Source organism: Manis javanica, chromosome 9, assembly GCF_040802235.1.
Source record: "Manis javanica isolate MJ-LG chromosome 9, MJ_LKY, whole genome shotgun sequence".
Classification (NCBI taxonomy): Eukaryota; Metazoa; Chordata; class Mammalia; order Pholidota; family Manidae; genus Manis; species Manis javanica.
The window spans coordinates 74,217,075-74,240,283 of record NC_133164.1 but is presented as its reverse complement, the minus strand read 5'-3'; the positions used below and the strand labels follow the sequence as shown (position 1 = coordinate 74,240,283).

The following is a 23,209-nucleotide window of genomic DNA, read 5'->3' as shown; positions in this document are numbered from 1 at the left end:
GCAGCGAAAGCAGTCTTAAGAGGAAAGTATATAGCAATCCAGGCACACTTGAAGAAGGAAGAACAATCCCAAATGAATAGTCTAACATCACAATTATTAAAACTGGAAAAAGAAGAACAAATGAGGCCTAAAGTCAGCAGAAGGAGGGACATAATAAAGATCAGAGAAGAAATAAACAAAATTGAGAAGAATAAAACAATAGCAAAAATCAACGAAACCAAGAGCTGGTTCTTTGAGAAAATAAACAAAATAGATAAGCCTCTAGCCCAACTTATTAAGAGAAAAAGAGAGTCAACACAAATCAACATAATCAGAAATGAGAATGGAAAAATCACGACAGACTCCACAGAAATACAAAGAATTATTAAAGACTACTATGAAAACCTATATGCCAACAAGCTGGAAAACCTAGAAGAAATGGACAACTTCCTAGAAAAATACAACCTCCCAAGACTGACCAAGGAAGAAACACAAAAGTTAAACAAACCAATTACAAGCAAAGAAATTGAAACAGTAATCAAAAAACTACCCAAGAACAAAACCCCGGGGCCGGACGGATTTACCTCGGAATTTTATCAGACACACAGAGAAGACATAATACCCATTCTCCTTAAAGTGTTCCACAAAATAGAAGAAGAGGGAATACTCCCAAACTCATTCTATGAAGCCAACATCACCCTAATACCAAAACCAGGGAAAGACCCCACCAAAAAAGAAAATTACAGACCAATATCCCTGATGAACGTAGATGCAAAAATACTCAATAAAATATTAGCAAACAGAATTCAACAGTATATCAAAAGGATCATACACCATGACCAAGTGGGGTTCATCCCAGGGATGCAAGGATGGTACAACATTCGAAAATCCATCAACATCATCCACCACATCAACAAAAAGAAAGACAAAAACCACATGATCATCTCCATAGATGCTGAAAAAGCATTTGACAAAATTCAACATCCATTCATGATAAAAACTCTCAGCAAAATGGGAATAGAGGGCAAGTACCTCAACATAATAAAGGCCATATATGATAAACCCACAGCCAGCATTATACTGAACAGCGAGAAGCTGAAAGCATTTCCACTGAGATCGGGAACCAGACAGGGATGCCCACTCTCCCCACTGTTATTTAACATAGTACTGGAGGTCCTAGCCACGGCAATCAGACAAAACAAAGAAATACAAGGAATCCAGATTGGTAAAGAAGAAGTTAAACTGTCACTATTTGCAGATGATATGATACTGTACATAAAAAACCCTAAAGACTCCACTCCAAAACTACTAGAACTGATATCGGAATACAGCAAAGTTGCAGGATACAAAATCAACACACAGAAATCTGTAGCTTTCCTATACACTAACAACGAATCAATAGAAAGAGAAATCAGGAAAACAATTCCATTCACCATTGCATCAAAAAGAATAAAATACCTAGGAATAAACCTAACCAAGGAAGTGAAAGACTTATACTCTGAAAACTACAAGTCACTCTTAAGAGAAATTAAAGGGGACACTAATAAATGGAAACTCATCCCATGCTCATGGCTAGGAAGAATTAATATCGTCAAAATGGCCATCCTGACGAAAGCAATATACAAATTTGATGCAATCCCTCTCAAATTACCAGCAACATTCTTCAATGAATTGGAACAAATAATTCAAAAATTCATATGGAAACACCAAAGACCCCGAATAGCCAAAGCAATCCTGAAAAAGAAGAATAAAGTAGGGGGGATCTCACTCCCCAACTTCAAGCTCTACTACAAAGCCATAGTAATCAAGACAATTTGGTACTGGCACAAGAACAGAGCCACAGACCAGTGGAACAGATTAGAGACCCCAGAAATTAACCCAAACATATATGGTCAATTAATATTTGATAAAGGAGCCATGGACATACAATGGCAAAATGACAGTCTCTTCAACAGATGGTGCTGGCAAAACTGGACAGCTACATGTAGGAGAATGAAACTGGACCATTGTCTAACCCCATATACAAAGGTAAACTCAAAATGGATCAAAGACCTGAATGTAAGTCACGAAACCATTAAACTCTTGGAAAAAAACATAGGCAAAAACCTCTTAGACATAAACATGAGTGATCTCTTCTTGAACATATCTCCCCGGGCAAGGAAAACAACAGCAAAAATGAGCAAGTGGGACTACATTAAGCTGAAAAGCTTCTGTACAGCGAAAGACACCATCAATAGAACAAAAAGGAACCCTACAGTATGGGAGAATATATTTGAAAATGACAGATCTGATAAAGGCTTGACGTCCAGAATATATAAAGAGCTCACACGCCTCAACAAACAAAAAACAAATAACCCAATTAAAAAATGGGCAGAGGAACTGAACAGACAGTTCTCCAAAAAAGAAATACAGATGGCCAAGAGACACATGAAAAGATGCTCCACATCGCTAATTATCAGAGAAATGCAAATTAAAACTACAATGAGGTATCACCTCACACCAGTAAGGATAGCTGCCATCCAAAAGACAAACAACAACAAATGTTGGCGAGGCTGTGGAGAAAGGGGAACCCTCCTACACTGCTGGTGGGAATGTAAATTAGTTCAACCATTGTGGAAAGCAGTATGGAGGTGCATCAAAATGCTCAAAACAGACCTACCATTTGACCCAGGAATTCCACTCCTAGGAATTTACCCTAAGAATGCAGCAATCAAGTTTGAGAAAGACAGATGCACTCCTATGTTTATCGCAGCACTATTTACAATAGCCAAGAATTGGAAGCAACCTAAATGTCCATCTGTAGATGAATGGATAAAGAAGATGTGGTACATATACACAATGGAATACTACTCAGCCATAAGAAGTGGAAAAATCCAACCATTTGCAGCAACATGGATGGAGCTGGAGAGTATTATGCTCAGTGAAATAAGCCAAGCGGAGAAAGAGAAATACCAAATGATTTCACTCATCTGAGGAGTATAGGAACAAAGGAAAAACTGAAGGAACAAAACAGCAGCAGAATTACAGAACCCAAAAATGGACTAACAGGTACCAAAGGGAAAGGAACTGGGGAGGATGGGTGGGCAGGGAGGGATAAGGGGGGGGAAGAAGAAGGGGGGTATTAAGATTAGCATGCATGGGGGGGAGGGAGAAAGGGGAGGGTGGGCTGCACAACACAGAGAGGACAAGTAGTGACTCTACAACATTTTGCTAAGCTGATGGATAGTAACCGTAATGTGGTTGTTAGGGGGGACCTGATATAGGGGAGAGCATAGTAAACATAGTATTCTTCAGGTAAGTGTAGATTAAAAATTAAAAAAAAAAAGAAAGAAAGAAAGAAAAGGGGGATTACTCCTTAACAGGATAAAACTATTGGTAAATCAAAGATCAACGCATGCTTTAAATATCCTTAATGTTGATCACTTAAAGGGTGTCAGATGATCAGCTATGGAGGTACTCTTTTCTGATAATATTCCTTTCTCTTAATTAAAAAAAAAAAAAAAAAAGCAGTTACTGTGTGCTGACCTCCAATGAGTTCTGCACAGTGGTATAGAGGGCATGTCAAAGTGTGGGCAAAGGGTCTGTTTGTTTCTACGCAGAAGATCAAGGCCTAGCTTGGATACCCAGAAAATGAACTAAGATACGATATGAGGAGGAGCTTCCGGCATCAGCACTCTCTAGAGGACTCGTGCCGGGGGATGATCATCAAAAAGCCTCCACAGGGATCCGGACGATGCTGCGGTTGTGGCTGCATCCAGCCCACCATCTCCTGGACTTGCCATGAGAAGGAGGAGGGAGATGTCTAGGCTGGCATGTGCATACAGTGAGACAACGAATTTGACTGGATCTGTACTGTTGGAACTCAACCAGGAGTTGGGAGGGGTGCAAGTTGTAGCACCCCAAAATCTCATGACTATAGACTATCTATGGTTAAAAGAACATATGGGATGTGAACAGATCCCAGAAATGGGCTGCTTTAATTTGTCTGATGGTTCAAGTACAGTTGGAAAATATCCATCAGATCATAGATAAATTTTCACAAATGCCTAGGGTGCCTAAATGGTTTTCTTGGCTTCACTGGAGATGGCTGGTAATTATAGATTTGCTTTGTTTATGTCACCGTATTCCTATTATGTCAATATGTGTGTGCAAATTAGTTAGTAGTTTAAAACCTATACATACTTAAGGTACTATACAAGAAGATATGTCAAAGAAATAATCAATCCTCCCAAGTTTCCTTCATATGCTACATCTATAGCTTTTCTTCTTCCTTCCTAATTACAAACTTTAAATAGAATTCGTGCCTCATATCGAAGTTACCGAGTATCATAATTCCTCCAGGTGGTAAAGATACCTCGAGACAAGTGCTGGGCATAGAAGCCACAGGGCATAAATCTGCAAAGAAGTAAAAAGCTAACCTTTGCAAACAATATGGCTTCTCTCTCACTTACCAACTTTACATTTCCCTGTATGGCCCCGGAAGATGACTGGTTAGCCAGAGACGGGTAAGATTCCTCAAGGGAGGAACAACCTAAGACAGGCACAGTCGCAGGGGGGCCATCAGGTGAGAATTTGGGGATCAACAGAGGTGAGGCTCAGAACCTCACCCCCCCTGCTTTGAGAGAAATCTTCTGCATCCGTGGATGTCTTGCTGCCCTTGTCTAGCCTGGATTAATACTTAGTCCATAGGCACACACCTGATCATCTGATCATCTACATTTGCCTTCTTACAGCACTAAACTATGTTTTCTACCTTTATCTTGCATCTACCTACCACTTCAGCATTTTATTAAAAATAAAAATAATAATAATAATAGGAGAAATGTGGGATCAACATATAAATCAAGTACAAAAATCAAATGAATATTCATATTTGACCTGATGGTTTATAGGTCATATTGCATGATCAAAACCGAAAGTTTCTGTGATGACTGCCCTTGTACTGTTCACCATGTAAGAATTTATTCACTCTGTAAGAATTCGTTCACCATGTAAGAACTTGTTCGTTATGCTTCAGAAGATTGGAGACTGACGAGAATTAGGCTTGAGATGGATTAATGATTGTACAATGAGCATTGACCCCCCTATACTGAATTTTATTGTTGTTAACAACCATTTGATCAATAAATATGAGAGATGCCCTCTCAAAAAAAAAAAAAAAAAAAAAAAAAAAAAGAGCTCTGCCCAGTGCTCTGTGCATGACATGGTGGCAGGGCTGCAAGGCTGCAGGAGAGCAGAGCAGAGGCTGGAGTGGTGGCAGCACCAAGGACAGAGGCCCAGAGGATGGCTGTTTGGGACGACTGTGCAGAGAGGCCTGGAAGACGGCTGTGTGGGACCTCTGTGCAGACAGAGGGGCCCAGAGGATGGCTGTGAGGAAAGAGGGGCACAGAGGCTGAGACCAGCTTGCTGCATGCAGACTCGCTCTGAGTGAATGGGATTTTAGTGACTGACCTGCCATCTGGAAATAAAGTTGGGTATAACCCTTTCACCCCAAGAATGTTTTGCTGTCCATTTCTTTGGTTACATTGAATCCATAGTGACATTGCCCAGGGCTGAAACCCATTGGCTCCATAGCAAACTTGCCCAGGGCTGAAACCCACTGGCAAGACAAAAGTTTAATTCAACAGGTCCATGTTTGAGTATTGAATTTTCTAAGTTTCTGATATTCTTCTACTAAATACAATTATATATATTACATATATATGTACATACAGAACACATTAGTGCACATATTGTCAAAATGAATACATTAGAGACATATTAAAAATTTTTGTTTTTAATAGAAAAACTACTTTTATGACAGAGCTAAGTAAACAAGCAAACCTAATTTTTAAAAAGAAAAATTAGTAAGAGTGTCGCAGGAACTGCAGGAACTACAAACAAGGATTTGGGACACCAAGACGTTTGACAAGAAGCAGTTTATTAGTGCCAGCACTGGCTCAGCAGATTCATATCCAAAGACTGAGCCCCGAGAACAGAGGGGCCATGCCTTTTACACATTCACTACAAGGGTTAAGGAGAGTCAGCCCCCAAGAATGTTGCAGTGGGAGCTCTTACTGTACTATAGGTTCAGCCAGAATGCTAGTTATGTTTTAACATATCTCAATAAAGGGTACCTGGATAATTATTGGAAACTAATGGGCCTACATGACTGATCAACAAGCTGTTCCATATCACCGGGTTCCAGTGGTGAGTACATTGTTACACTGCTTTAAACTCAAGCACCCTGGTATTTCTCAGCATTCTTAAAGCCTTAAAGAAATACTGTCCTGTCCCTTTTCTTGGCTTGGCTTCCTATCACAAGAATAGCTGAATTCTAGTGATAAATACACTAAAATAATCTTTTGAAATAAACCATCTTTAGAGAAAAATATTAATTCATGCCAGATTCTTAAAATGCATGAAAGGAAATTTATTTAACAATTTATACCAAAGGAACATCATAAATACATGTGTTATTCTAGTACAGTGAGGCAGGAATCCCAGCCTCAATGACAACACAGCCTTGATCTTAACACAGTCTGCTTCTTAGTACATGCCTCATAAACAGTATGTTCCCCAAATTGACAACTACAAGCAATTTTCTCTGTTGATAGCTTATGAGTAATTCTGGCAACAGAGTAAAAACGTTTTAATTCTTACTTTGCTAGTTCTCTATACTCATGTCGGTCTCAAGAAACATGTGGTTATCGTTTTCAATGAAAACTGTCAGAAGAGGGATATTTTCAGACTTTTTAAACAAGTTAAATGAAAAATATTTATTGTTTGTAAAAATAAAACAAGAAGTGAGTTTTAGGATATCTTTAGATTTGAATTTTTAAAAAACATTGTCATTTTATTTGCAAAGACTAAAGTGATGAAAAACGTGCAGTCAACCATTACTTTCAACCATTAACAAGTTACTTTTGTTAAGACCAATGAATGAAGTAACTGAATTAAGAACTGTGCAGAGATGCTGAATGGACAATCCTGTCACTTATGACATGCAGCTTCCTACAAAGTCAAGCTATTACAGTCTTTTTGATGATGACTGTTGCTACTGTTTAAACTAATTTTGAAACTTTCTCAATTTTAACACAAATTATCAGCATGGACTCACATATGCTTATTTTTCAGTCGCCTCACGTAATGATTCCGATTTAGTCACTTAAACACTGATGTTTTTATCACAGTGAAAAAAATAAAGACAGAATATGGTTTCAGAAGATGGAATCCACAGAGGCTAGTAATGAATTATTAACCACAGAACAGCAGTAACAGACTGTCAATTACAGAAAACAAGTTATCAATATTATACAAAACTTTTTTCTAAAATATCCAATTCATTTTTATAATGAATCAAACTAACAAATGCTTATAAATTATTCATGTACTTTCATGTGAGGTTTGTTCTGTTATTAATATTTATGCTTTTCTACTGCTACTTCTTCCCTACTCTTATATCGAAGTCTTGCCACAAATTTTGGTGAACTCACAAATACCCCTACAGCTATGGGTAAACCAAAAAAGTGGTAATTCATCGAAATGTATTTCCATCTATGTAATAAATAAGTCTGTTGTGAGGTTAATTTCTCCTAATTTATATAAAATAATCCCAAAATCATATTGATTTTACTATAGCTCAAACCCTTAGACAAATATCTTTCTGATTACCTATTAAAGAAAACTGAGTAAATTTTATATTCATATTTAAACTACTGAATACCTGTAAACAAAGAAGCATTTATTAAAATAGAATATACACTTAATTTACACTAAATTCCACTCAGACTTATACAAGCTTTTCATCCTTAATTTTTAAATACACACATGATTTTTTTAAACACTGTCAGGTATATACAAAAGGGAAATACGACATCCAAGCCAGATTGTGACTTTTAAAATAATGAACCTCTAAATAGCTAGCAATGTACAATGTGTAAAAGTCCAATAAAACACAGCAATATTATACTCTTACAGAAATGTCAGCTCTATAAAACTGAGCGATATTTACAAGCAAACATGATCCAAACAGCACATGCCAATTCAGGATAAGTAAACACTCTGACACGAACTGCCAGTCGCACCTGGTCTCCACGGCAACAGATAATTTCTTCACAGAAAGGAGACCTACAGAATAAAGAAAATTTCTTCAGTTAAAAATTGAAATGTTTTCCTCTCTTATTTCTAAGTCAAGTCAATATTTAAAATAATTTTTAAAAATCCTATCTCTGCTACTATTGGCTAATTTTGGTCAAGCTATTCAAATTATAGAGTATTTCCTCAGTGTCCATACATTTAAAAAATTATACTAGACAGTATCACAGATCCTCCACTGAGACTACACCGAAATTACTAGGAAAATTATCCTAAACTAGGGCTACACTGCAGACCTAATGAATCACAATCTGTGGCAAGGAGGGTTAAATAATTATAAAAGCTCCCAGTGTGATTCTGAAGTCATCCCTAAAAAACTATCAGACTGATTGCTAAAATTCCTAAGTAAAAAACATTTTTGAATTCATAAATTCCACCTTACCGAAGACATGTAGCAAATGCACGCCTTGCATTTCTATACACAAAATGTATTGGAAATCCTTTAAATGTGTGACCATCAGGTACAGCCCTCCTTATGGCATCTTGAAATTCTTCATTGCCTGCAGATATACTGGTTGTACGCTCAAATTCATAAGAAGCCAAAGCTGGCGATAAGAGATAGGAAAGTTGGTCTTCCCAAACAGTAGTGAGACCAAGATCCTATAGTAATTGAAAAAGAAAAGTGAAATATATTAATATTTTAAAAACCAATTAGTTATAATAGATGTTATTTTAATGCATGCCAAGAAAAGATTTTTTTTAACTGTCATAGTTTTTTAACTTCCTACTAATTATTATACAGTTCATAGAAGTAAAAAAAAAGGAATTACAGGTATCAGGTTTTACTTCTTAGAGAAATAACCAAAAAACAATTCAATACAATGATATTAGCGAAGCTTCCAAATCCTGAACTTCCTTAATATCCATGAGAAAAGATGACATGGAGTAGTTCTACTATGGAACACAGTGTCACTGAATTTTGAGGTCACATTTTATGACTTTGAAGAATTTACTTAGATTGAATCTGCTTAATTTGATTATTCCTACCATAAATTCAACTGTAGTAAGGGGGAAAAGTCAACAAATGAATTGCATATAAACTCAACTATTTACTGAGCATTTGCTTTGTAAAAGATACTGACTTTAATAGAGTATTAAAACAATTGGTACTGGCACAAGAACAGACCCATAGATTAATGGAACAGAACCCAGATATAAACCCACCCATACATGGCCAATTAATCACAATAAAGGAGCCATGAACATACAACGAGGAAAAGACACCTCTTCAACAAATGGTGTTGGCAAAACTGGACAACTACACGTAAGAGAATGAAACTGTATTATTGTCTAACTCCATACACAAAAGTAAACTCGAAATGGATCAAAGACCTGAATGTAAATCATGAAACCGTAAAACTCTTAGAAGAAAAGAAAACATAGGGAAAAATCTCTTGAATATAAACATGAGCAATTTTTTCCTAAACACATCTACTAGGGCAAGGGAAACAAAAGCAAAAATGAATGAATGCATCAAACTAAAAAGCTTCTGTACAGCAAAGGACACCATCAGAACAAAAATCCTACAGTATGGAAAAATATATTTGTAAACAACACATCCAATAAGGGGTTAACATCCAAAATATATAAAGAGCTCACACACTTCAACACCCAAAAAGCAAATAACCCGATTAAAAAATGGACAGAGGATCTTAACAGACACTTCTCCAAAGAAGAAATTCAGATGGCCAATAGGCACATGAAAAGATGCTCCACATTGCTAATTATCAGGGAAATGCAAATTAAAACCACAATGAGATTATCACCTCACTCTAGTTAGGATGGTCAACATCGAAAAGACAAGGAACAAATAATGCTGGAGAGGATGTGGAGACAGGGAACCCTCCTACACTGTTAGTGGGAATGTAAACCAGTTCAATTGCTGTGGAAAGCAAGTTAGTTCAACCATGTGGAAAGCAATAATGGAGGTACCTCAATTCTACTCCTAGGAATTTACCCAAAGCAAACAAGATCCCTGATTCAAAAAGACATATGTACTCCTATGTTTACTGCATCACTATTTACAATAGCCAAGATATGGAAGCAACCTAAGTGTCCATCAGTAGATGAATGGATAAAAGGATGTGGTACATATACACAATGGAATATTATTCAGCCATAAGAAGAAAACAAATCCACCACTTACAACAGCATGGATGGAGTTAGAGGGTATTATGCTCAGTGAAATAAACCAGGAGAAACACAAGTAGCAAATGATTACACTCATTTGTGGAGTATAACAACAAAGCAAAACTGAAGGAACAAAACAGCAACAGACTCACAGGCTCTGAGAAGGGATTAGTGGTAACCAAAGGGAAGGGGTTAGGGAGGATAGGTGGGGAGTGAGGGGGAAGGGGATTAAGGGGCACTATAATTCACAATCACAATATAGGTAGGTCACGGGGAAGGCAGTATAGAAGGGAGAAGACAAGTAATGACTCTATAGTATCTTACTACACTGACAGACAAGTGACTGCAATGCGGGGGTGGAGGGGTGAGGACTTGATAACATGGGTGAATGTAATAACCACAACGTTGTTCATGTGAAACCCTCATAAGATTATATATCAATGACACATAAAAAAAAAAAAGAAACTATTGGTGAATTTGGAAATTTCTGAGTCTCAGAACTAAACTCTCATGACTTTCAAAACGCCAAGCTTCATAAAGGTAGGGGCTGAATTTGTTTTGTTCAGGGCTAGAACAGTGTGACTGGCTCTAACATACATGCCAAAAGTTATTAAATACATAAAGAAATTTAATAAACTGTACAAGACTACAAATTTACAAAAGTGTTATTTACCTTCCTATGTTCTGATACTAGTAGCCTTAGCTGCATTTCTATTTCATTGCTTGTTACTGAAGTATCAATCGTGGATGCACAAAGAGGTGGAAAGGGAGGAAGGGATGTTGTAGCTCCAGGAGCACACACAGATTTAATTGCTTCTTCACTCATGGGTTTCCATTTGGATTCATCATTCAAATTAAATATGCAGATTTCTACTGAGTCAGAGGGCTGACAATTTCCCAGGAACATCTGATTATTGAAAACACAACCAATTGTTCGGTATGGGTACAATGGTTTGGGCTGTTCAGCAACTGGAGGTTCATCAGGATTGGTAGATTTGTGGATATACCTAAAAAAAAAATTAATAATTTTATGATAACAACTTAAAAATTAAGAAGGGAGCATCTTATTGATGAAAAAATCATTCTAACACTTAAAGCCATAACTGTTCCCTGAACTAGAGTTTAACACTTGTTTTTCCTTCTTAGTTGCACAATTTGATTACTCTGTATTAATTGTATGGCACATCTTATGAAATAGAAACCAACTTTATTCCTTTGACACAAGAATATATTTTATGTATATTAAGATTAAAAACATTTATCTCAGATGACACAATTAAAATAATTTCACCATATATGATTAGCACTAAGCAAAATGATTATTAACCAGAGAAAAAGAGAACCAGTAAAATGAGAAGAGGGCTCAGGATTGTGCTTTTAGGAGCTGCAACATTTAAAGACAAAATGAAGGTACACTGAGAACAGCCAGAGAGTAATGAAACCTGAAAGATAATGCTATGAAAGAAGCTAAGGAAAGACTGTTCAAGGTGGAAGGGAACATTTAATTTTTTCAAAAATATGATGACAGGCAAAGGACTGAAAAAAATGTATAGGGGATCTACCAACATAGAGTTGGTGACCACATCAAATTTTTAAAAGAAATGATGATTTACAACTTGAACTTATTTTTAGGTTCAGGAATGATCATGAGGAAAAGCATGTGCCAATTTTACAAAATTAAAAATAAATATAATTAATTTTTTTACCAATATCATATTGGTATTTTAGGTGTATGAATTTTCTTAGAGTTTAATAGCTATCTTAATTGAAGTAATTTTTTATATACTCATCAAATGGGCTCTAATAACTAAAATGATCTATTATGTGCCTTTGAGTACCACAATATAAACAAAGAACCTATCAATTAAAACATGTATACCTTCATTTTAACATCTTTGTAAACTTAGTTGACAAACCTGTGTCCTGTTAAACTCTCCCAAAAAGTGATGGTTCCGTCAGTGCCACAAGTCATAACCCACGCATGAGGCACTCCTTTTGCCTTAGTCCCAACACAGACAAAGGCTTCTAATCCATACCCAAGAAGAAGGCTGCATAGAAGGTTAGCATGATCTTCACAATCACCCTAAGAAAATGAAATAAATCAAAAGTAAGTATTTATTCCTTCACATTTTCTTTGTTAAATATTTAAATACAAAATTACAATTAAAAAGTATCAATTTTTTTACTTTCAATCATTAGTCCAGTGTTAAACTGAAACAATGGGGGCAAAAAAGAGAATACACTAATTTTAGAAGAATCTAAATTACAAAGTCAGTACTAACAAATCTGAGAGTCATAATACATACACTTTTAAGAGGGCATTCAGATTCAAAATGAATCAAAATGACTATACACACAGAAAAGCAGTAAGATTTTAAAGATGAATAGTTAAAGGACATGAACTGACAAGATGACAAATCATATAGCAGGAAATGCAAATAAACGGGAAAAAACTCAAACTTAATCAGTTACAATATCTATACATGATCATTTTAAGAAATATAGGAAAATGGGTGAAAGGGCAACAAAATGCCAACAATGGCTATAATTAGAGTAGGTTGTATATAATTTTCCTTTCTATTTTCTAAATTCTCTGACACTATTACTTTCACAATTAAAAAAAAATGAAAGCTAAAAGAAAACCAAAATATCTGATAATATGTTCTGTGAGAAAACATTACCAAAATATTAAACAGTAGGGCTACAATTATGTAAAGATACATATTTAAGTATTGGACTACAGGTAAAAGGCAAAAGCAAAAATAACTAATGAGTTCAGTGTTAGAATGACAATTTCTTTCCCCCAAAATTTTTCATTAGTGGCTCTACACTGTTGTTTTTTAATTACTCTACAAAAACCGTTGTATGATTAACTTTTGAAAAATATAATGTATACTTTTTAGACCCAGTAATTTCTATATTGAGATTTTACACTAAAAAAATACAAAAGAAAAATAACAATACAACCAACAATACTCAATGCAAAACTTCTTTCATAACAGTATTAAAAAACGGGAAGCAAGCAGCCAAAAGAAAGTTCCTATAATGGCAAATGGTTAAGTAGATTTTGAGTATCAACTCAAGAAAACTTTATACAGCCATTCAAAAACGTACATCATAAAGACATAGCAACACCTGGGAAAATATTAATAGCAGAATGCTGTTATAAAGCAGGACACAGAATTTTATTTGTATCTTAATTATAATTTTGGAAAAATTGATATATATAAAGGAGAAAACCGCAAAAACACAAAAAGAGATGAAAAATTGGTAGGAGAATTATGGGTGAAATTTCACCTTTACTGTTATAATGCTGTCATTTAAGAAAAATATTTTAAATTATTTTTAAGCTTCTAATTTAAGATGTACTTTTTCTTTAAACAAACTTAGGTAAACAGAACAGTGAATGAGAGGGTTGATTATTTGCTTTATAAAATAATTACTTAGATAATTTCAAATAGGCATCATTTCTACTATATTTGAAACAAAAAAGTTTAAATCTATACACAAAACTTTTAGGAACTATGCGTTGGGGATAAATCAAAAACAATTTTTTTTAAGTAATGTTTAACTCTTTTCAGTTGTCTTCCATACAGTATTTTTGACAAATCAATTTCTCAAGAGTTTCTTTCACTGTATAGCTTTACCTTGTGAATACTTGTACTAATCACATAACTTCAAACTAAACAAAATTATTTCAAAACAATACTAAACAAAATTATTTCAAAACAATACATTAGAATTTTTCTGTTGTTTCAATAGAATTGGAATGCTACAAGTAATCTTTTTTATAATATTATTAACAGATTAGGAAATATCCTGTAATCTATAAATTTTGTTTACTGAAATCAATTCACTTAGCATCTATAAAAGCACACAAATTCTTAAATACATACTTATGTATGAAACCAAACAAAATGCCATGCAATCCAAGATTTTTTCTGTATTCATTTTGTAGCGCTATTTTCTTTTAAAAAAGAAATACATCATCTAAGCAAATTTTAACACATGAATAGTACTAGAAGATTTTGTTTCTGGTCCTGGTACCACCTCTAACTCGCTGGTTAATTTACCTCTGTACTTGGGTTTCTAACACTATAGTACTTGTAGGTCCGACCTCACAGAAATCACATTTCATTAAATAAGAAAATACATTAAAAAAATTAAAATGTGGTTTTTTCTTTATGTACTGACATTGAAATGTTAGGGAAAATGGAGAAAACAAGATTCTAACTTGTTCAACTTGCCAATAAGTACATTTTTTTCTAAGCTAATTCTTTTACAAATATACCATAAATTCACAAAAACTATGATACACCGCTTTCTAATTCTATTGTGTGTGGGATACCTTGTTTCTACAGAGAAACGCCAGCAGAGTGCACCACTGCTCCTGTTTACCACCTCCTCCGATGACAGGGGCTCTTTCATAGCCCAGGACATTAACAAATCTTGCTGCTTGCCTTGGAGTGTCCAGAAGCCTCCCAGCTCGAAGAGGTTTAACATATGAACAGACTGGTCTATTTATCCCATTTTCATCCTAGAGGTAGAGGGGAAAAACATTGCCTATAATGACAGATTAATCATTCCCAACTTTATCACTTTTTCTGAGAATACATTAATGTGTGATAAAATAAATCTGGGTATGGCTGGTGATACAGCACTGTGCATACAATTTCTCTTTTAATCCTCTGAACATCTCTTATTACTTTCACATTGTAGATGAAGAAACTGAAGTTAACAGCTATCATGCAACACAGCCAGGATTCAAACCCTGAGCTGTCTGACTCCAAAAACTGTGGCAGTAAGAACCTGAACTATCGTAGGACCCTACAACCCCAGTCCTGGATATATCTCTGAAGCAAATGAAAGCAGTATCTCTGCACAGCCATGTACAATGCAGCAGTATTCATAACAGCCAAGATACCGAAACAACCAAAATGTCCTTCAATGGATGAATGGATAAAGAAAATGTGGTATACATGTTAAATGGAATACTATTTGGTCATTAAAAAAAAAAAGATCCTGCCATCTGTGACAACATGGATGAAACTGAAGGGCATTATGCTAAGTGACATAAGCCAGGCAGAGAAAGACAAATACTGTATGGTATCACTTACATGTGGAATTTTAAAATCTTAAAAAAAAATAATAAAAAAGCTGATTTCATAGAAAAAGAGAATAGAATGGTGGTTGCCAGGGGATGAGGGAAGGGAAAAATGGGGTGATGAAGATCAAAGGGTACAAAATTTCAGTTATAAGAGGAGTAAATTCTGAAAATCTAATGTACAGCATGGTGACCACAGTTAATATAGCATTGTAAACTTGAAAGCTGCTGAGATACATCTTAAGCATTCTTACCACACACACACACAAAAAGAGTAACCTACATGAGGTGATAGATGTGTTCATAATCTTGATCTTGGTAACATTCCACAATGTGTATGTAGACCAAATCATCACACTGTATACTTTAAATATATACAATTATGTTTGTCAATTATTCCTCAATAAAGTTAAAAAAACAAACAACAAGAATTCATTTGAGAAAGGATAGGCAGGTCGGTTGGGGATGGAAAAAGGATCTAAACTGAAGTATTCTTTCATATTAGTATACAGATTCAATAATATATATCTATATAGAACAAATAACTTTTTTGATTAACTGATAAAGCAATGATCACAGTTCATTTTTAACTTGTTTCCATTATACTTGAAGATCCACAGTAAAAAATGATTTGTTAACCAAGTTACCTGAAAGCAGAGTTTTGAAAATTATTTTAGGAAAGTATCTCACATTTTAAATACAGGATGTATCCTCGCACTGGAGCTGAATAACCACTTTGCATACAAGAGTCTCTGATGACGATATGCCACTGTGCTTTTAGAATTAATCTACCAAAGCCCATATTTCCCTTAACTTCATGATTACTGAGATGACAAAGTCAGAGGACCACTTTCTACTCAAAGTTCAAAGACTTTAATACTCTATCATGGCAAGGCTCCTCAGAAATCAGATCTAATTCAACCAATAGAAACACCAACTGTTTGAATGACCAGAATCCCTGATGTCTTTCTACATCACAAATACATTACTTCTCCAATATAATCCCATACCTCAGCAAGAGTGGGGAGGGGGAAACCTCACTTTACACTTAATTATAATGAGAAAGATCATGAATTTTTATATGATGGAAAGTAAAATGACTATTACGATTTTTACTCATATCTATGGTTCTCAACTCTGTAAGGCACATACCTCTTTCTCCCTGTCTTCTCCCACCCCACACTACCTCCCTCCCTCTAACACATTGACCATGGTCTCTTACTCTCCTCCATACTGCACCTTCATTGTTAAAATAGAAACGGAATGAAGGGATCAACTATAAGAGCTCACACAGAATGAAGAACTAAGGACAGGTAAGGAAACTAAGAAACAGAAAAGGAAAGGCAGAAGATAGAAGTTTAGGGTATTTTAAAGCACTAAGTTTTAAAATAAAAATCACGATTCCAATTTTGGAAACAAAGAAAAAAACTATTTGGATTTCTTTTACAATACTTGGATTTTTTCCACATTAACTCAGCATTAATGATAATCTTGTGTAGTATGAGAAAGTCCTTAAGTCACAATATTAAAAAGATGGCCTCAATTCTCGATTTATAATTTTTAAAAAACTGAATGGTCTTAGAAGTCAACTTCTATAATTTTAAAATTTCTTGCAGTAGAAAATTTAAAAGTCACCCTTAAATGAACTACTATTGTAGCTTCAAGCAAAGCCAGCTAGTGAAGGAGGAAAAGTAGAATGGATTATTAAGCATAATGACACTGCAGATTCTACAGATATTTGGTTAGGATACAGATAGTTAATTCTGTTCCTGTGTGGGCCAGTTAGTCTTATTCTTACAATTCCACTATCAGGCTAGAAAGGGATAAGTACCTAAAAAGGGATGCATTTGTCCCAATCAATCATCAACAGCAGCATCTCAGCCTACAAGATACATCATTCTATGTTTTGTAGAGCAGTATTTCCAGTAATATCTAAATATATCCCCATAAACTACTTGAAAGTCTTGAGAAGTTCAGTATTTCAGCCTCTAAACCTTCAGTGTCCAGTAAGAATGCCACTAACCATATGTTAAATTCAGTTCTTTATCACATTAGTCATACTTTGTATGCTCAAAAGCCATTTCTGACTAGGGGCTACCATATTGGACAGCACGGATATAAAACACTTCTGTAACTGCAGAAGTTTTATTGGATAGTGCTGCTGTAAACTATTTCCTCTTGAAGCACTGGAAATTCATTCTAAGACCATGTATAGTAGTTTTTTTGTTTTCATACTATAGTCCTGTTATTAGACTGACTGCCTTAAATAACTGCTGTTCTTAAATTCCATATCCGGTCAAACACAGGAAGCAGCAGCAAGAAACACCTCTGGGGAATCTAAGGTAAATATTTTATTTACTTTCTATGTACGGTAACAAGCGGCAGCCAAACCAAAAAAGCACAAGGCAAAATTGCAATTTAATGGAGCCAGCCCCAACTGAATTGCTATTTGATCTTAGAAAAGACTCCTCATATCTCTATCCCTCATATCATTTATAAAAGGTGGCAATGCCTGGCCACTTGACACTCTCACATGGTTACCATCAGATTAAATGACTTATGTGATTCAAATCTTAAAATGAATTTAGACAGGAATTTAAGTAATATTTCCTAAAAGAAATTCGCCATTCCTTGAGACCTGGCACATTCCATCCTCTTCTTCCTCCTCTTTCATATGCCATTTCTATGACCCACTTCCTTTCTCCTCCCCCTTCCAGTCCTAGATTCCACCGGGCAATGAACAACCTAACCTCAAAACAGACTACAGGGAGTCAGTTATATTTTGACTGGTTTCTCTTCACCCTTGTCCTGATATCACTTCTACCTTACCTGTCCATTCATTCAACAAATAGACAATGCTACCAGAAAGTCAGGAGCCTTTCCTCTTTTTTCCGCCACTAGTCAACTAGGGGGTTTCCCATTCCCAAGCTCAACCAGAAATTGAGCCACTTTTAGCTGTCCTAAAATCTAGGGGATGAGGGATAAAGCTAGAAGAATGTACAGAATTTGAGAAATACAATTCAAAATACTACTACACTATATTCAAATAAAAGCATCTGGGGTTCCTGAATATAAGCATGAGCAAATTCTTCCTGAACACATCTCCTCAAGCAAGGGAAACAAAAGCAAAAATGAACTCATGGGACCACATCAAACTAAAAAGTTTCTGTACAGCAAAGGACACCATCAACAGAACAAAAAAGCATCCTACAGAATGGGAGAATATATTTGTAAATGACATATCCAACAAGGGGGTTAACATCCAAGATATATAAAGAACTTAGATGCCTCAACACCCAAAAAGCAAATAACCTGATTAACAAACAGGCAGAGGAGCTGAATAGACAGTTCTCCAAAGAAGAAATTCAGATGGCTAACAGACACATGAAAAGATGCTCCACATCACTAATCATCAGGGAAATGCAAATAAAAACCACAATGAGATATCACCTCACACCAGTAAGGATGGCCAATATCGAAAGGACTAAGAACAACAAATGCTGGCAAGGATGTGGAGAAAGGGGAACGCTCCTACACTGCTGGTGGGAATGTAAGCTAGTTCAACCATTGTGGAAAGCAATATGGAGGTTCCTCAAAAAACTAAAAATAGAAGTACCATTTGACCTGGGAATCCCACTTCTTGGAATTTCTCCAAAGAATACAAGTTCTCAGATTCAAAAAGACATATGCTTCCCTATGTTTATTGCAGCACTTTTTACAATAGCCAAGATATGGAAGCAACCTAAGTGTCCGTCAGTAGATGAATGGATAAAGAGGTGGTACACATACATGATGGAATAACATTTAGCCATAAGAAAGAAACAAATGCTACCATTTGCAACAACATGGGTGGAGCTGGAGGACATTATGCTCAGTGAATAAGCCAGGTGGAGAAAGACAAGTGCCAAATGATGTCCCTCATTTGTGGAGTATAACAAGGAAGCAAAACTGAAGGAACAAAATAGCACCAGACTCGGAGACTCCAAGAAGGAACTAGTGGTTACCAAAGGGGAGGGGTGTGGGGGGAGGGGTGTGGGAGGGAGGGAGAAGGGCATTGAGGGGTATTATGTTTAGTACACGTGGTGTAGGGGATCACGGGGGAGAACAGTGTAGCACAGAGAGGGCACATAGTGGATCTGTGGCATCTTACTACACTGATGGACAATGACTGCATTGTGGTATGGGTGGGGACTTGATAATATGGGTAAATGTAGTAACTACATTGTTTTTCATTTGAAGCCTTCATAACAGTGTATATCAAAAATACCTTAATAAAATATTTTTTAAAAAAAAGCATCTGGGGTGACCCTTGAACAAAACAGAGGGTTAAGAGTGCCAACCCCCCATGAAAATTGCATGTATAACTTTTGACTCCCCAGAAACTTAGCTAACAGTCTATTGCAGATAGGAAGCCTTATCAGTAACACAGTCAACACATACTTTGTATGTTATATACTGATAATAATGTATTCTTAAAATAAACTAGAGAAAAGAAAATGTTTTTTCAAATTGTTGCACATTTCCAAAAAAATTTCTGGTATATTTATTTTAAAACATCCATGTTCAAGTGGACTTGTGCAGTTCAAACCTGTGATGTTCAAGGAGCACTATATTAGGCTGAATACGTATAAAATATTTGAATAGTTCCTCTACAAAAATACATAGATCTGATCATACATTTTATGTTGGTTTGTTATTGAGAGAAAAGTGGACTTAGGATACAGGAAAATTAGAGGCAAAACGTATAGTTAAAATGCTGAAATTAAATATTACTGGTCATTAGCTTAGAGATCTTGGTTTTATAAAATCATTACATGTAATATTGTTTGTCTTAAAAAAAGAACCAAAAAAACCCTAAGATAAAAACATACATGCCCAGAACCCGTTTTGTACATAAAAGCTGAATTTAGATATAAATTACGAACTGTCCTACTAGCTAATTACTTAGTACTAAGTATCAATCAAGGACACACCCAAGTTAAACAAATGGGTTTTCATCTACTTTAAGTCAAATATATTAAAAAAGGTTTAATAAACAATAATTGATAATGAAGTATAAAAGTTACGTCACTTATCCTCAATGAAATTTTTACAGAATCAGCATTCTATTTTATATCTGTCTGCAATAAACACATTTTATTAAATCAAGTTAAAAATTTACATATACAACAGTAAATCTTAAATACTTACAAACCTGTGCAAAAATCTTAACCAGCCTTGAGTTGTGTGAGGGTCGAATTTGCAAATATTCTCTCCACCACTGCTTAGCATATACAAGAAATAATCGCTCTTTCTCTGCAGTTTTCTGACGTTCCAAAGCAAGCTTGAAATTTAAAAAAATATTTTTCAATTTCTATTCATTCTCAGTTAGTACAAAACATGTAACGTATCTATGCATTTCTCCCCATCTTTACCAGCATCCTAATCTAAGTCACCACCATCTCTTTAAGAGCCTCTTAACTGACTGCATTGTTTCTACACTTCTCCCAGTACAACCCAGTCTCCAGATGTGTTCTTTCTTCCACAAAACAAATATTTTTAAATAATAAATCATGTCATTCTCTTGCTTAAAACAAATAAATGATAATTTTCTACAAAAAAAGTTAACTTTTTATGAAAACAAATATGCAAACAGGAATTCAGAATTATTTACCTGTGTGTTCACTACTTCTTGAGATAATGCTTGATTGAGTGCGGGGTACATCTCAAGTTTTACATTTAAAATTCCCACAGAAACTTTTGATTCTGTACCTATAAATATAAATAAATATTTAGAACTTCAGAGGTTTCAATACTATGTATATTCAGTCAATCAATGTCTACTCAAAATAACATAAGCATTTGTGCTTTACCACTTACATGGAATAAAGGTAAATATTTAACATTACCTTTAATATCCTTATTAAAAATGAATCAAATTACATTAGTTATTATTTTGTACAAAAGCCTTTATCTAATTACATTTTAAGGGACTGTGGGCCTGAAAAGACTTGAGATTCTTATTTTTTATCTGTTAAATATAAAATACCAGCCAGACTTACATTAAAAACAGTTGAAACAACTGTTAACACCTTAGTCTCAGAAAACATTTATATTTTTGACATACATAGTAATTTCCATTAATCCCTTCCCATTTTTCACATGTAAGTATAAACTTTCAATCCATGCCTGCATTTAAGGAATTAGAAAATGAATATTCACACCAGAACTACTTAATAGTACTTTGGTGAATCAGAATACACCTGTTTCTGGGTCACTATAATTATCATGTTAGGCCTATATCTGAATACAAATAATAATAGGTATCTCTTTTGAAAATATAACTTTTCCTCCTACTTAAAAAAAAAAAAATCCTGAGTCTGACTTGCTAAAGTCTGAATTACTAAAGCAATACTGTGTACTGGCCAGCTTTAACTCTCTGACTAAATTTAATATTTAAGAATTCCATTATATATTACACATAAAACACTGATTTGCTTTTGTTTTTAATTATATCAGCAAATATGCATTGCATATCAAATAGTAAGCAAAAGTCCAAGGAAACAATGGTGAATAAAATAGGTATTACCGTATTATCTATATTCGAGTACTATTCATTGATCCTGACATTAAGCAAGTCAGCATGTCTTTTTGAGTCATACCTTCCAACATGTAGACAGTTAGAATACCCTCTCTATATTCCATAAGAGCCACTGCTGCAGAAAGCCACTGATACTAAGGGGGATGTACTATATATTCTGAGGTATGCTGGAGCGGAGGATTTTGTGTATTTGTGCATGCAAATGTGTGGAGAATCTTAATTTTCTTTATAGCCTTATATATAATCAAATAAACTTGAAAAAAAGCCCTAAATTTTTCTATATTCATTTCCCAGAAAAGAAATTTTCCTTGAGACATCAGACTGACTGAAATTCTACACTCACACTATTCTTCAAGACATATCCCAAGATTATAATACTGGAGGTCCAGTTGTAATTCTAAATGAAATCTTTTTACATGTTTCCCTCTTGGTTTATAAAGGCATTTAAAAATTATAAAATGCATTTATAAAAAACTGTGGTGGAAAAAGGTAATAGTGATATTAATTATCATACCTACACCCATAAGTTCCACAGTAAGATTGGTCACTCCATTTTCTGAGCCCAAAACTGATCGCCATTCAAGGAAATAGGATGCTACTAATGTGGTCTCATCAAATATGTCTGTTTTTATTAGGACCATATGAATTGGATCACTTATTGATAACATTGTTGTAGAATCAGCCATTCTAGTTCCATCACCTAGCAACATAAACCAAAACAAATTACACTGTATGACATATTCAGTTAGAAAATTTATATTGAAAAGGATACTAAGAGTAAACTTATATAAAACCAAAGAGAAAAATTTGGTAATGCCTCTGAAGGCATAATACAGACTGGGAATAAAAGAAGTACAGTCTTATTTCTAGTTCTAACTTTTGAGATGACTGGTAGAATAGCGACAAGTTACCTAGTTACTCAATGCCTATCAGCGTTTTCTGATCTTTAAGAGATGTCTGTTCTTCAAAAGTACTTGAGTATATAGTACTATAATAAAAAGCCTTCCATTATGTCAACATTAATCCCCAAACTACCTATATCCCTAAACCTCCAGAAATAATCACTGTATTATCTACACAAAACTCAAAAGATCCAGCACCATGGAGTTGGCATTTTAAACCATTAACTGCCTTATTAGGGTAACATTTTTCAACAAGGAATATCAAGAAATCAGTTTTAGTAGTGCATTAGCCATCTTAGTAACCTAAAACTCTGAAGGTATATATAATTCTACAACTTTGCTAAGTTTACAAATATATTATAAAAATTTCTATATGGA

General features: G+C 35.0%; 1 protein-coding gene across 2 annotated transcripts in view; it reads right to left on the bottom strand.

The window, feature by feature from the left end:
• Positions 1 to 5,882: 5,882 nt before the first annotated feature.
• Positions 5,883 to 23,209, bottom strand: part of CEP76 (centrosomal protein 76) — a 21,134-nt gene continuing 3,807 nt past the window's right edge. For both annotated transcript variants that reach the window (XM_017656504.3, XM_017656505.3), the window contains exons 5-12: positions 22,444 to 22,629; positions 21,003 to 21,100; positions 20,544 to 20,672; positions 14,594 to 14,782; positions 12,162 to 12,328; positions 10,919 to 11,252; positions 8,498 to 8,715; positions 5,883 to 8,088 (exon numbers count right to left, since the gene is read on the bottom strand). In XM_017656504.3, coding sequence (XP_017511993.1) covers positions 7,950 to 8,088; positions 8,498 to 8,715; positions 10,919 to 11,252; positions 12,162 to 12,328; positions 14,594 to 14,782; positions 20,544 to 20,672; positions 21,003 to 21,100; positions 22,444 to 22,629 — 1,460 coding nt within the window. In that variant the 3' untranslated portion in view covers positions 5,883 to 7,949. The remainder of the gene's footprint in view (positions 8,089 to 8,497; positions 8,716 to 10,918; positions 11,253 to 12,161; positions 12,329 to 14,593; positions 14,783 to 20,543; positions 20,673 to 21,002; positions 21,101 to 22,443; positions 22,630 to 23,209) is intronic.